We start from the raw sequence: 12,124 nt of genomic DNA, 5'->3' as shown, positions 1-12,124 counted from the left end.
GGAGCGAGTTTCGCGTCCCGGGAAGTTCGAGGTCACGGTGCCGCCCGCCCCCTGGGTGGGTTAGACTCGGGACAGCCTAAGTACCCTCCTAGGCAGGCCCTTTCAAGCCCCCTCCTCTTCCTGGCGCTGCTCTGCGACCTCTGAGCCTAGGGTGCCCTTCCCACGTCCACCCACCCCGCCGGCACCCGGTCTGGGGGCGGCCGGCGCGCACTGACCTGCACCGCGGATCCTCCGCGGGGCCCCTGGCCAGGCTTCGAGCTGAGGCGAATGCCGACGAGGCTCGGAGAAGTGGGCGCTGGCCCGCACGCCGCGGCTCGGCCTCTACTGCCGCAGGGGTGGGGCGCAGGGTCGGGGGTCGCCGAGCATTATTGGAAACGAAAACGAAATAAAAGTGGCGTTAAGTGAAATAGCTAACTTTTTATTAAATAAAACGACTTAAATAAACGGAACGGAAAAGGAGAAGGGTGGACCCAGCCTCCAAGCAGGGTGCCCCAGCCCCTGGCGCTTCCCCCAGGCGCCTGGTCGGCCGCCCCTCCTCCAGCGGCCCCCGCGGGGGAAGCAGGTGGCCGGTTTCTAAAGAAAAAAGCCAAAACTTTTATTATGTACACGTTTGGGCAAAAGTACAAAGTATAATACAGGCGCCCGGCCCGGGGGAGGGGGGCTGCGGGCGAGGGGCGGAGAAACGTAAGGCGCTTTCTTTGTCAGGCCCCGGCCTGGGGCGGGACTGGGCGCGGGGCGGGGGCTCGGATTGTCCAGCCGCGCGGAGCCCGGGCCCAGCCCCCTCCGCAGACGGCGGGGATGCAGCCGCGCCCCGGGGCCTACTTGAGCTTGGCCGGCCCTTCCCCTCTCGGCCACGACTCCCCCCCACCCCCAGCCCGGCTGGGGGCCCGGGGCGCCCCGCCGGGTCGGGGCGGAGATGCTCGGCGACGGTGCGCGCTGGTGGTTCACACCAGAGAGGTGACTGCAGGGACCTTGGAGCTATCCTCCTCCCAGGGCTGCAGATTCTGCAGAGCAAAGAGCGACGAGTTGTGCAGACAGAGCGGGTCGGGCTGGATAGAGTCGTTGAGGCTCTTTTGGAAGGCGTCGTGTTGCAGCTGCAGCATGAGCCGGCTCGCCTGCTGCCGCTCCGCCTCCCGCTCCTCCGCCGTCTGCCGCCTGCACCGGGGGAGGGAGAGGGACAGCACCGTCAGGCACCCGGCACCGCGGGGCCGCCGGCGGGGCCCTAACCCGCCCTGGAGCCGAGGCCAGCCGAGAGCCTTGAGGCGCGGAGTCCGTCCGCCTCCCGGCCCGCGCTGTGCGCCAGGCACTCGCGGGTTCGAGGAGTGGGTTGGGATCGCTTGTTTTTGTTATGCGCCAGGAGATCGCCGGGAGGGGACTCCGCCGGCCTCCCACTCGCACACCCGGGTATTGTGGCTTCGCCAACAACAAAGATTGTTTCTTTGTGGGGTAACAAGGACAGGGAGTGTGTGGAACTGACTAGGCCCTGCAGGCAGCCGGGTCACTGGGGTCCGCGGGTGGGCGGGCTGGCTCTGCACCTCGCGGGGTCCCCCGGCCGGGTCAGCCTCATCCACTTCTCCCAGGTTGTCTCAAACCCTTCTTGCAGGAGGCGATCGCTTCGCAGTTAGCGGGTTAGATGGAAACAGGGATCGGATTAACACAGGGCTGAAGTCGGGATGGGGAACTAGAGGCGGAACCTGGAGCTCCGCGCGCATTGTTGGGAATCCGAGAGAACAGGGGGCAAGCCAGACGGTTTAGGGCAGCGCGAGAGACCCGGGTAGTGTGGGGTGTTGGCGGGGCGGGGGTGGGCAGGTGAGAGGAAACCAAGCAGTGCAGGAGATGGAATAAAACAACGAGAGAGTTGGAGAGGCTCAGGAAAGTGACACAGGGGTGGGAATGGAGAAGTCCAGGAGGCGAGGGAGAGCGAGGACAGGCGGACGCGAGGGCGAGCTGGGAGATAAAACCTGGGAAGAAGGGAGAGGCGCAGCCCTAGGAGGGCGGTAGTGGGTAGCACAGGGTAGGGGGAACGCGAGGCTGCGGCACGAGGCGGGCAAAGGGCCGGTGCAAGGTGGGCCGGGCCGGGCCTCTCTCACCGCCACTTGGTCCTCCGGTTTTGGAACCAGGTCTTGACCTGCGCGTCCGTCATTTTGAGGGACTTAGCGAGCGCCGCCCTCTCGGCCGAAGCCAGGTACTTCTGGCGGTGGAAGCGCTTTTCCAGCTCGCAAATCTGCACCCGAGAAAAGGACGTGCGCGGCTTCTTACGCTTGGGCGGCGTCCTGTTCTGGTAAGGGTGGCCGATGCGCCGGGTCACGGTGAAGGGCGTGAGCGCCGCCGCCGCTGCGGAGACACACGAGGCCCCCTGAAGCCCAGCCCAGCTCTACTGCCGTTCAGGCCCCATGCGGACCCCGTGCCGCCCGGTGGGGCGCAGAATACTACGCTATTTTCGTTGGTTCCGCGCGTCCCCAGCAGCACCAAGCCGTTTGGGGGATGCCCCCCTCTTCCCCCGGGCACAGGCTTATTTTCCCCAAACTCCCTGATTTTCCTCCCATCTGTGGTTGCCCGGGGCCCTGGGTACTGAGGCCTCCACCGCACTTGGGCCTCGGAAATCTTTTCCCGGAGTGGAGCACGTAGGGCGCGGCGCCTCTGGCCCCGGGAGGCCCGAGGCCCGGCGCCTGTTTGGACACCCTGCTCACCTGTGAAACGGTCTTTTACGAAGCGGCGGCTGCTCTCCATCCAGGGGAAATTGAGGCCGCCCAGGCTGGAGACCGTGGGCACGGAGGGCATGGCAGGCAGCGCGCTAGGCAGAGGCGGCGGCACGGCCCCGGGCAGCGGCCTGTGCGCTGGCACCCGAATCACGCCGGCGGGCGCCAGGCTCAGGTTGACACTGTAAGATCCCGCGTCCTCGAAGGGCGCGCCGAGGCCGGCAAAGGAGGTGGGCAGAGACGGGTATGTGGCGCCCGGGCGGCCCCCGGGGGGCCCTCCTAGGTAGCTGGCGCCGTCGGGGCCCCGCGGGGCCGATGCGCTGTCCTGGTCGGGGCTGTTGAGGATCTGGTCGATGCCGAAGCTGATGGGCTCGTGCGGGTGCGGGGTCTGCGCGCTGGCGGACGCCTCCATCCTGGGCGGGCGGAAGGGCTGGGCTGGGCTGGGCGGGGAGGCGGCTGGGTCCCCGTTACGGCGCGGCCATGGAGTGCCCGGCGCCTCTCGTCGCACTGAAACTTTGCCAAGAGTGCGCGGGCCCGACAGGCTCTGTGTCATCTTTCTTGAACCGAACCTGGAGTTTCCGCTGCTAATTCCTCTCCCGCTGCAGCCATTGGCTGCGATCAACAAGCCTCTCTCCTCCCATTGGTTCCTGGCTTTCAATAGAGGCCTAATTCATGGAAATAGGAGCTTAGGGACTGTTCCAAGGTGACATCATTTTAACAAACGAACAATAGGTCAAATTTATTAGCCGGGATAATGGGCGGCGGATATTAGCGCCCGAACCGCAGCCTCCCAAACCCGAAATCTAACGAAGCTGCAATTAGCAGACGTTCCCCTCTCCTCCCGGCCGGGGCTGCTTCCCTGCAGCCGAGCGGGGCTGTGAGGGCGCGCTGCTGGTGAAACTGTCATTTGCCGAGGGGCTTGGGGGGGGGGGGGGGGAGGTTCGTTTTCTTCCAAATTTTCTGCATCTGAACAAAACCCAAACCATGTGAATCCTTTCTATTACAATGGAGTTGCAACCGCGGAACGAACCTGCGGGATCCTGGACACCCCACCGCCGCGGGAGCAACGAAAGGGGTGCACAGTGGGGCGCAAGCTCTGCGCTACCTGCGCACTGGGTGAGGACAGCACCGGAGCGGACCCCGCGCTCCCAAGAACCCCGACCCGCGTGGGGAGAATCCGCCCCCGCCTGGGCTTCGGCCGCGGCGTCGCGGCCACTTTGGAGACACTCCCTGGCACCGGCCAGAAGGACCGAGGCGCGACTCTCAGGTGCCCATGCGTGCCGGGCCGGGCTGAACGGGACCCGAGGTTGCCCGGTGAGGAGCGAGATCTGGTCCCTCGAAATTCGTTGCAGGATGGACTGGACTGTGGACCCGCGGGGGAACCTGCCCTTGGTGCGGCAGGTGTTGGGATCCTTGCGTTCCCGAGGGCCGAGGGGCGAGGGGCAAGGGCAGAGGGCGTGGGGGGTGGGGTGCGGGTTCATATTTAGAGCAAATAGAGTAACGCTGGGCGCTGAGATCACTGCCTGTTCTGGCTGCGCCCTCGGAGGTTGTGTAGGCGGGCCGAGGGGCACCGATGACAGGACGACTCGAAGGGTGGTCAGCGTCCCCCAAGCCCGCCAGCCTCAGCTGTCTCTCCAGGGGATGCTTACAGATCGTTTTTCACCTGCTGATTCTAAAATCGTTAGGTGCTAACTGACTGCTGCCCCCTTGGCTGGGCCTCTTCCTGGGCTCCTGGTCTTGCCAACGCGGTCGGAGCTGGGACGCTCCATTGGCCAGAAGGGTGTTTCTGTTTGGGCCAGGTCACATCCTAGCTGGGTGACCTTGAGCAAGGGACTCGGTATTTTCAGGCTTTGGTTTCCTTATTTGTAAAACGGAATGTGTGAATTGCGGGACGGTTGTGCGCTGTGAGTGAAGTGTAGAGAGGGCACGGTGTCAGGGCCTGCAGTGATGTAGGCAAGGAGAAGCCTTGGCTGCCTCGCACACCCGCTCCCCAGCCTGACAGCTGATGTATTATTCTTACGATTCCTGTTTATTTGTTTGCTGTTTTATTTGTGGAGGTTCAGTATCTTGGAGGGAAAGGTGTATTTGTCTACCATAGGGTCAGTCCCAGAGGGCCAGGAAGGGCAGGGGGTGGCAAGTAGGAGATTCTTTCTGGGAGTCTGCCCCCCAGAATGAGAGGCCTCAGGAATTACAATCTTAAGGCCTGGGTCCCTGGGTTAACACCTGCTCTATGACCTTGCAAGTTTCTTGCCCTGGCAGAATCCCAGTGTTGGTGGGGAGAATGAGGTAGGCAGAGAGGGGTGAAGCAAGCAGGATGCCTGGGCCCTGGGCAAGCCCTCCTCCACTGCTCTCTGCAGACCACAACCTTCAGATGGCATATTGCCATTGCTCTGGGCCTGGGGCCTCCTGCTTCTAATTCAGGCTCTGCCATTGGAGGAGGGGGTTGGGGGTTATAGGGTCTCTCATTGCCTCTCCTGGAACCTCATTTTCCTTATTTGTAAAACAGAAAGGGTAATAGCTACCCCCAGGGTGGCTGTGAGAAGTAAATGAGAGAAGGTCTGTGGAATTGCCTATGAGAAACTCTGGTGGTTACATAATAATAACTTTTAACTGCAACAGTGGAGCAACTGTGAGTTGAGAACTTAGTGTGTGCCAGGCAAGGGTGGGGGCATTTATTTATTCCTCACGACAACCCTCTGCGGAAAGAGACTCACACCGACTCAGAGGCTAGCTAAGGCTCTACACCAGCAGCTCCACTTCCTTCCTGGTTTCCAGAGCCCTGGATCCAGGCCTGTCTTCGCCACTTCCTGGCTCTGTTACACTGAGTAGCAAGGTCCACTCTGCACAGATATGTGGGCATGGAGTTAGGGAGGTGTGGGTGATGTGGCCAACATTGCCCCCAGGGCATGGTGAGTGGCCCAGTGCCTAAGAATCGGATTCCCACCTCTGTTTGTCGGCTGTGGACTCATGGAGCCCTCTTTGTGCCTCAGTTTCCTCATCTGGTCAAGCACCCATACCAATCTTGTGTGATTGAATGAGGTTGTCTGGGTAAGCATTCAGCACAGTGCCCCACTGCTTAGGACCCCGGACTTCTCAGGCAACGGGTGCTTTGGGCCACTGAGCACAAACTCCTTGTCATTCTCAACCCAGACAGAACAGAGCTGGTAGGCAGCTCAAGAAGAGGAGTAAATGGAGAGGGTGGTAGTCCCTGGACAGCATTCTCCAAGTCTGTTTTCCCCGACCTGCGGCAGCATCAGCATCACCTGGGAATTTGTTAGGAATGTGCATTCTTTGACCCTAGCGCAGACCTGCAGAATTCAAAACCCTGGGGTTGGGTTCAGCATTCTGTGTTTAAGAATCCCTTCAGGTGATTCAGAGGCCTGCTCAAATTCCGAAGCCAGTGTCTAGAGTATTGCCCAGTTCATCCAAGTTTTCAAAGTCACAGTTACATTAATGACATTATGGGAAGATTCCCTCCTGTTTTGAAGCGCTCATGTTGGATCTGTGTTAACATCCTTTGCGTTTCATCCTCAGTGTTACTCAGTTGTGACTTTTTATCATGTTTGCCATCAGTTTGTCTGAAAGAAAAGGATATTTCATTATCCTTTTTTAAAATGTCATGTCCTTCAGGAATGGTTTGTTTTATTTTTATTAATTCATTTCTGCTTTGATTGTTGAGGTGAAATTTTAGTTCACTTTGGTCAATCTTCCCTGTTTTTTATTAAATACATCTAAGGCCAAACATTTTCCTCTGGGCACTGTTTTTGGCCAAATATTGTTTGATGTGTATTTTGTGTTCCTGAAATTGTAATTTTTTTTTTTACTGTCCATTCTTACCTTTTATCAACTGAACAGTGACAGATGGACAGACAGACACACACACACACACACACACACACACACACACACACACAGAATCTCTAAGAACTGGGAGCTGGTGACCTGGACTCCTGAGGCCAGAAAGACTTCCCGGTTGCAGTGCATTCTCTCCTTGTCCTGATGGAGAAGCTGGGAGAAGGCATAGGGCTGCTGGGCCTTGCTGGGTGTTATATAGGAGAGAGAGGGGCTTCAGGGATGAGAGGCAGGATGTTGGTATTTCTAGGGGCCCTTCTATTTCTCATGATGGAAAGCTTTAGACACCTGCCCAAACTTATTCACTCATTCATTAAGTATTTACTGAGCACCTATTCAAATCTTCTGGACCACGTCCGGACTTTGGGCTTCCGTTTCCCCAGCTGTTGGTGGGAGTAATGCAGTTTGAGCTCTTCATCACCGCCCTCCCCACTACCCGGCCCCCCTCCATCAATGGGGAGGACTAGGGGAAGAACCTTCCTCAGGAGGCCTGAAAGACCTCTGCCAGCAGGAGGAAGGCAGAAGCCACCTGGTGCTGCTCAGGAACCGTTGAACACCCCCTTGCTTCCCTGTCGTGGGACTTATAAAACATTTGGCTTAGGATATGACATCCCTTGCCCAGGGGCATGTGGGGGGAAGGGCTGGAGCTGGGGTTTGAACCCAGGAGTCTCTTGACTACAAAGTCCTTTCCTGTATACCCCGTGTTTCCTCTGTGAGCAGGTAGTCAAGATTCTAAGCCATAGGAAAGGAATGGGCAGTCTAGGAAAGGAGCCCAGGAGCAGGGTGAGAGCTGCTGTGGTGGCTCACTTCTGTCTCCCCCACTGGCCCGGGAGTGCTTCCACAGCAGAGTGGTGTTGGCGTTCAAGTTCATGTTGCAGGGCTGGCCCAGGGCCCACTGGAGGGTCATGACGAGTTTGTGGTATTAAACCGAATAGCACACTGCAAGGTCAGATGAGGGGTGAGGACGGAGGGGTCAGAGTGTGTGCAGGAGCTCGCATGCACTCAGTTCAGCGCCCTCTCTCCCAGCCCCGCCCACGCCCGCTGCCTTTCCACCTCTGAGGACCCAGGTCCCCTACTGCCTCTCTGCCCATCCTTTAAAGCAGCTCCCTCCCCCAGCCATCATTTATCCGTGCTTATTTTCATCAGTGCCTCGTTGTCTTTGGAACTGATCTTATTCACCCTGCTCCCCAGCCTCATTCGCTGCTTTACCTGTGGAAGGTGAATGAGTGAGTGAACGAATGCTCCAGGAGCCTTGTGCTGAGTCAGACTGAGAGCCTGGCAGGGAGGCTGGGCGGCCTGAGGGCGCTGCCGACGCGCGGGGTTGGGAGAGGGGGGTAAGGCCGAGCCGGGGAGGGGAGCGGAGCGTCCTTCCCGCTGCGGGTCCGCGGCGGCGGGGTGTGCGGCCGGGGGTGAGGGCAGGCGGCGGCGGGAGCCTTCAGAGGCGCCTCCACACCTCCTCTCATGCCCTTGTTTCCTCCCTGCCCCCCGTCAGCCATTTTTCCCATTTTGTGTTTTACAACTTTCCTTTCTTCCTGACAGATTTCTCTACTAAATTTGACTCCGTTTCAACACTTTTGTTGGGCAAATTACATTAAGATGGATGTTGCAGGTACCCTTTATGGTTTATTTATCGTGATACTGTTTGTATCTCACGCTTATAAATAACTTATGTTATAGCTTTTGTTTGTGGAAATGTAACTTACATATTTTATTACGCTTTCTGTAAACCTCAAAGAGAATCTTGTCAGGGAAGCGCTCTTATCAGCAATCCCAACTATGGGACATAAAAACCGACGCTGACATTATTTTTTAATATGCCAAGGAGGCAGGTTACTCTTGCTGTAGTTTGAAAGGTTTGCTGTCATCGTAAACTTACACCTCAATAAAACATTAAAAAGTCTCAAGAATGATTTTATAAAGGAGGGAGGAGGCTGAATTGGTGGCAGAACCCATAGACACAGCACTGGGAGGCCCAGGTATTGGACTGGGCTTTCTTGGGGAGTGACCATCCCATCTGGGGGTCCCAGTGGGTCAGTGTTCACCTCCCCACCCAACTGTCTCCAAAGCCTGGTGGTGAAGAACCTAGCTTAAGGGACATTAGTGGAAAAGAAACATGAGTTTTGGAGTCAGGCTGACCCGACTTTGATCCCGGCTCGTCAACTTTTTGGCTGTGTGGCCAGGTTAGGCTTTTGGTCTCAGTTTTGTCACCTCTAAAATGGGGATAATGCTTACTTGACTCTCTTACCGGAAGGCATTACCTTTAAATGAGATCTTGATTTGCAGCGCGTGGTGGCTGCTCATTAAATGATAGTGGTTCCCGTTATTTAGTGTCCATCTTGCGATCTTCACTCTCTCCCTCGCTGCTCTGCCTCGCTCTGCTCTTCAGGCGCTCTTTCCCTCCTCACTGTAAGGTGCCGGCTCTCTCAAATGCTGCCGCCTCTACGCTGCTGCACTGCTCCGTCTCTCACTTTGCCCAGTTTCTCTCACCGCACCACCCCGCTTTATCCTCGCACTCAGCTCTCCAGCTCACTCCGTCCCTGAGCGCAGCTTGCAGCTATGCCAGCTCAGCTGCATGTGTTGAAAGGGGCTCCCAGCACCGTAACACAAAGGCCCGTCTAGGTTGCAGGGCCAGTGGGAGGCCCTGGGGAGGGGCCAAGAGGGCTTTTCTGGCTGCTCCCATCACCAGACAGTGCAGCACCCGCATCCCCTGTTCTAGAGAAGCCTGATGGGGAAGCACGGAAAAGACAGAACACCTAGAACATAAGCAGGACACAGCTGTCAGGGGGCAGGCTCTCAAGGCAGTGCAGAAAGCGAAAGCCTTGCAGTCATGACAGCGTCAAACTCTTTCCTGCTTGGCTATCAGCTGAAGCTGCTGGCTTGACCTAGCGCCCCACACTGCATGCACAAGACATATTAGCCCCCTAGGAGCTCATCAGAAGGGCCAGGTATGCCGCAGTGGCTCACGCCTTCCTTGCCTCCTCACTCTGGGTGAGGCTGGTTGGATGGTAGACCCTGAGGACCTGCTGGAGTCATTTGTTTTTTTCCTGTTGCTGAGTGTGAGTTAGGTACACCTGTGACCTGATTAGAGCAGGTAACATATCAACTGTAATAGTTCTCTTTTGTGTGGGCTCTGCAAGATGGGGTGTGCCCTTGAGTGCTGGCTTCATGGATGGGATGACCCTGCAGAACTCCCACATGGAACTCCAAGTGGCCTCAAGAGTCCTCCCTATGATCCCTGACCAAGGCTGACTTGGCAAGGCTCGGGGAAGGGGTGGGTGGTGCGGTTCCTGGGGAATGTGTGTGTGGAAACATCTGGAAACGTCCCAGCTTCCCCACTCTCCTTTCCTCCCTCAGAAAGGGCACAGAATGGAACTTAGCCTTCCTAGGAAGATCAGGATTCTGTTCCAGATTTCTGGGGAGAAACCTTTAGCCAAACCTTTCCAGTGAAGGCCAGGTAAGAGCCGAGGCTGGAAGATCCCTGCCTGTGTATAACTCCTCCCCCTGGGCGTGGTCTGGTCCTGGTGACTGGACTTCAATGAAGAGAATACAGAAGTGACTGGTGCCCCTCTGCGGTTAGGTTATGAGAGGCTGTGACTTCCAGGGTGCTGTGTTCTTCCTTGCTCTGGTAAAACAAGATGCTGTGCTGTGAGCCACCCTATGGAGAGGCCATTTGGCTAGGAGCTGAGGCTCAGTCCACCAACCCATGAGGGGCGGACTCCTGCCCACAGCCACGAGGACGTGTGGAAGCAGGTCCTTCCCAGCGAGCCTTGTGGTGAACAGGGCCTATAAGACCCACCACAGCCTGGGAGACCCAGAGGCAGAGCATCTGCAGGAACTGTGAGATAAGCAGTGCTGTTTAAGCCACTGTGAAAGCACTAGTTGCTCAGCTGTGTCTGACTCTTTGCCACCGTATGGACTGTCGTCCGCCAGGCTCCTCTTTCCATGGAATTCTCCAGGCAGGAATACTGGAGTGGGTTGCCATTCCCTTCTCCAGGGGATCTTCCCTACCCAGGGATCGAACGTGGGTCTTCTGCATTGCAGGCAGTTTCTTTACCATTTGAGCCACTGGAAAAGCCTCTATGTTTTGGGGTAATTTGTTATCTAGCAATAGAGTTCTGAAAAACACATGGAAATTGATACAAACATTAACTGGTTTCAACTTACCATTCTCAAATATAGGTTTTGGAAGAGATCTCAAGAATGCCTGTGAGGTGACACAGACCTGGGATCAAATATTGCCTGTGTAAGCTGGTACCACCTCTGAGCCTCAGTTTCCTCATCTGACACGGGGGCTGAGGGCACAGTCCCCTAGCTGAGTGTGCCTGCCTGGCACAGGTGCTCTGCACACCCAGCGCTGTGAGCAGGCCCTGCTGAGGTGGGGTGGGCAGGCCTGACAAGTCCTCCTCCCCAGCGGGCCTCCAAGGCTGCGACAGAGCCCTGGGCTGCTGAGAAGCCACCAGGCGGCCTCTGGGGGCGTGGTCAAGAAAAGCAAGCACACACGGTGATTCTCTTGTGACCGTTTTAGTGCAAATGACATGGTGCTTTTAGGTCTTGGAACATTTTATTGTTTATTTATTTAGGCCACGCCCCACAGCTTGTGGGATCACAGCTCCCTGACCAGGGATTGAACCTGGGCCATGGCAGTGGAAGCCCAGAATCCTAACAACTAGGCCACCAGGGAACTCCCAGGTCTTGAACTTAAAAAAAAAAAAGTCCCAGAATGGGACAGGCTTTCTATGAAGGATTTTTTTGGGATGGGTAGTATGCAGTAATTAGCCCCCGAGAAAGAGAAAATTCTCAAATCAGATTTCTCTAAAAAGTTAAGTTTTATGAAGTTCAGAATTTGCCTTCTCATGGAAAATTATTTATCCTACTGATAATGAAACACAGTGTAAGGCTGAGGCTTACTTCTCTCTTAGATACCAGAAATAACCCTACTTAGAACACACTTTTCCCTGACTTCCTGAGTTCACATATGGAAGACAAATTTTTAGATACACTTGGGTAACTTTGCTTTTATGTGACAAGCCTGTTATAAAACTCAACTATCAAGAAAAATTTCAAGAAATAACTAGTCTGAGAAATGAGATTATAAAAGGAGCCTGCGGATTTACCTCTTCAACAGTAAGGCCAACCTTTCATGTCTTATCAGAAATAAAGGGAATAATATTTATTATAAGCCTGAACCATGAAGACAGAGCAGTGAGATACCAAAGCCATCTGACAGTGACAATCTCAAATTAATAGCCTAGTTACCATCCATCACAAATTGTAAAGGCCTTCTCCTTGTCCTGAGTTTGCGTTGAGTTGCAGTCTCCACAGTAAAAAGAGTTTTTATGGCAAGATGAAAACCAGCTGATCCTCATCCTCTGAAAATCTATAGTTTAGCATCTAGAACCGTTTTGGGTGGCTCAAGAAGGCAAGTGGCTTTGAATCTACATTTTAATTGGATGCCTCTGCTTCTCTTAACGGAGAAGGCAATGGCACCCCACTCCAGTACTTTTGCCTGGAAATCCCATGGATGGAGGAGGCTGGTAGGCTGCAGTCCATGGGGTTGTGAAGAGTTGGAAACG

General features: G+C 55.9%; 1 protein-coding gene across 1 annotated transcript; it reads right to left on the bottom strand.

The window, feature by feature from the left end:
• Positions 1-437: 437 nt before the first annotated feature.
• TLX3 (T cell leukemia homeobox 3) lies at positions 438-3,237 on the bottom strand. The gene is made up of 3 exons (XM_027520414.1): positions 2,691-3,237; positions 2,091-2,334; positions 438-1,155 (listed from the first exon to the last, which is right to left on the bottom strand). Exons 1-3 carry the CDS (start codon positions 3,109-3,111, stop codon positions 945-947), a joined length of 876 nt encoding a protein of 291 aa, XP_027376215.1. The 5' UTR covers positions 3,112-3,237; the 3' UTR covers positions 438-944.
• Between the last annotated feature and the right edge of the window lie 8,887 nt (positions 3,238-12,124).

This window comes from Bos indicus x Bos taurus, chromosome 20 (genome assembly GCF_003369695.1).
Source record: "Bos indicus x Bos taurus breed Angus x Brahman F1 hybrid chromosome 20, Bos_hybrid_MaternalHap_v2.0, whole genome shotgun sequence".
NCBI classification, from domain to species: Eukaryota; Metazoa; Chordata; class Mammalia; order Artiodactyla; family Bovidae; genus Bos; species Bos indicus x Bos taurus.
This window is presented reverse-complemented; position numbering and strand designations above follow the sequence as displayed.

Coding starts and splice junctions, on each gene's coding strand:
- TLX3 (XM_027520414.1), bottom strand. CDS start 3,111: ATGGAGGCGTCCGCCAGCGCGCAGACCCCGCACCCGCACGAGCCCATC. Junction 2,335..2,690: donor CGTAAAAGACCGTTTCACAG/GTGAGCAGGGTG, acceptor GTGTCTCCGCAG/CGGCGGCGGCGCTCACGCCC. Junction 1,156..2,090: donor AACCGGAGGACCAAGTGGCG/GTGAGAGAGGCC, acceptor CCCCCGGTGCAG/GCGGCAGACGGCGGAGGAGC.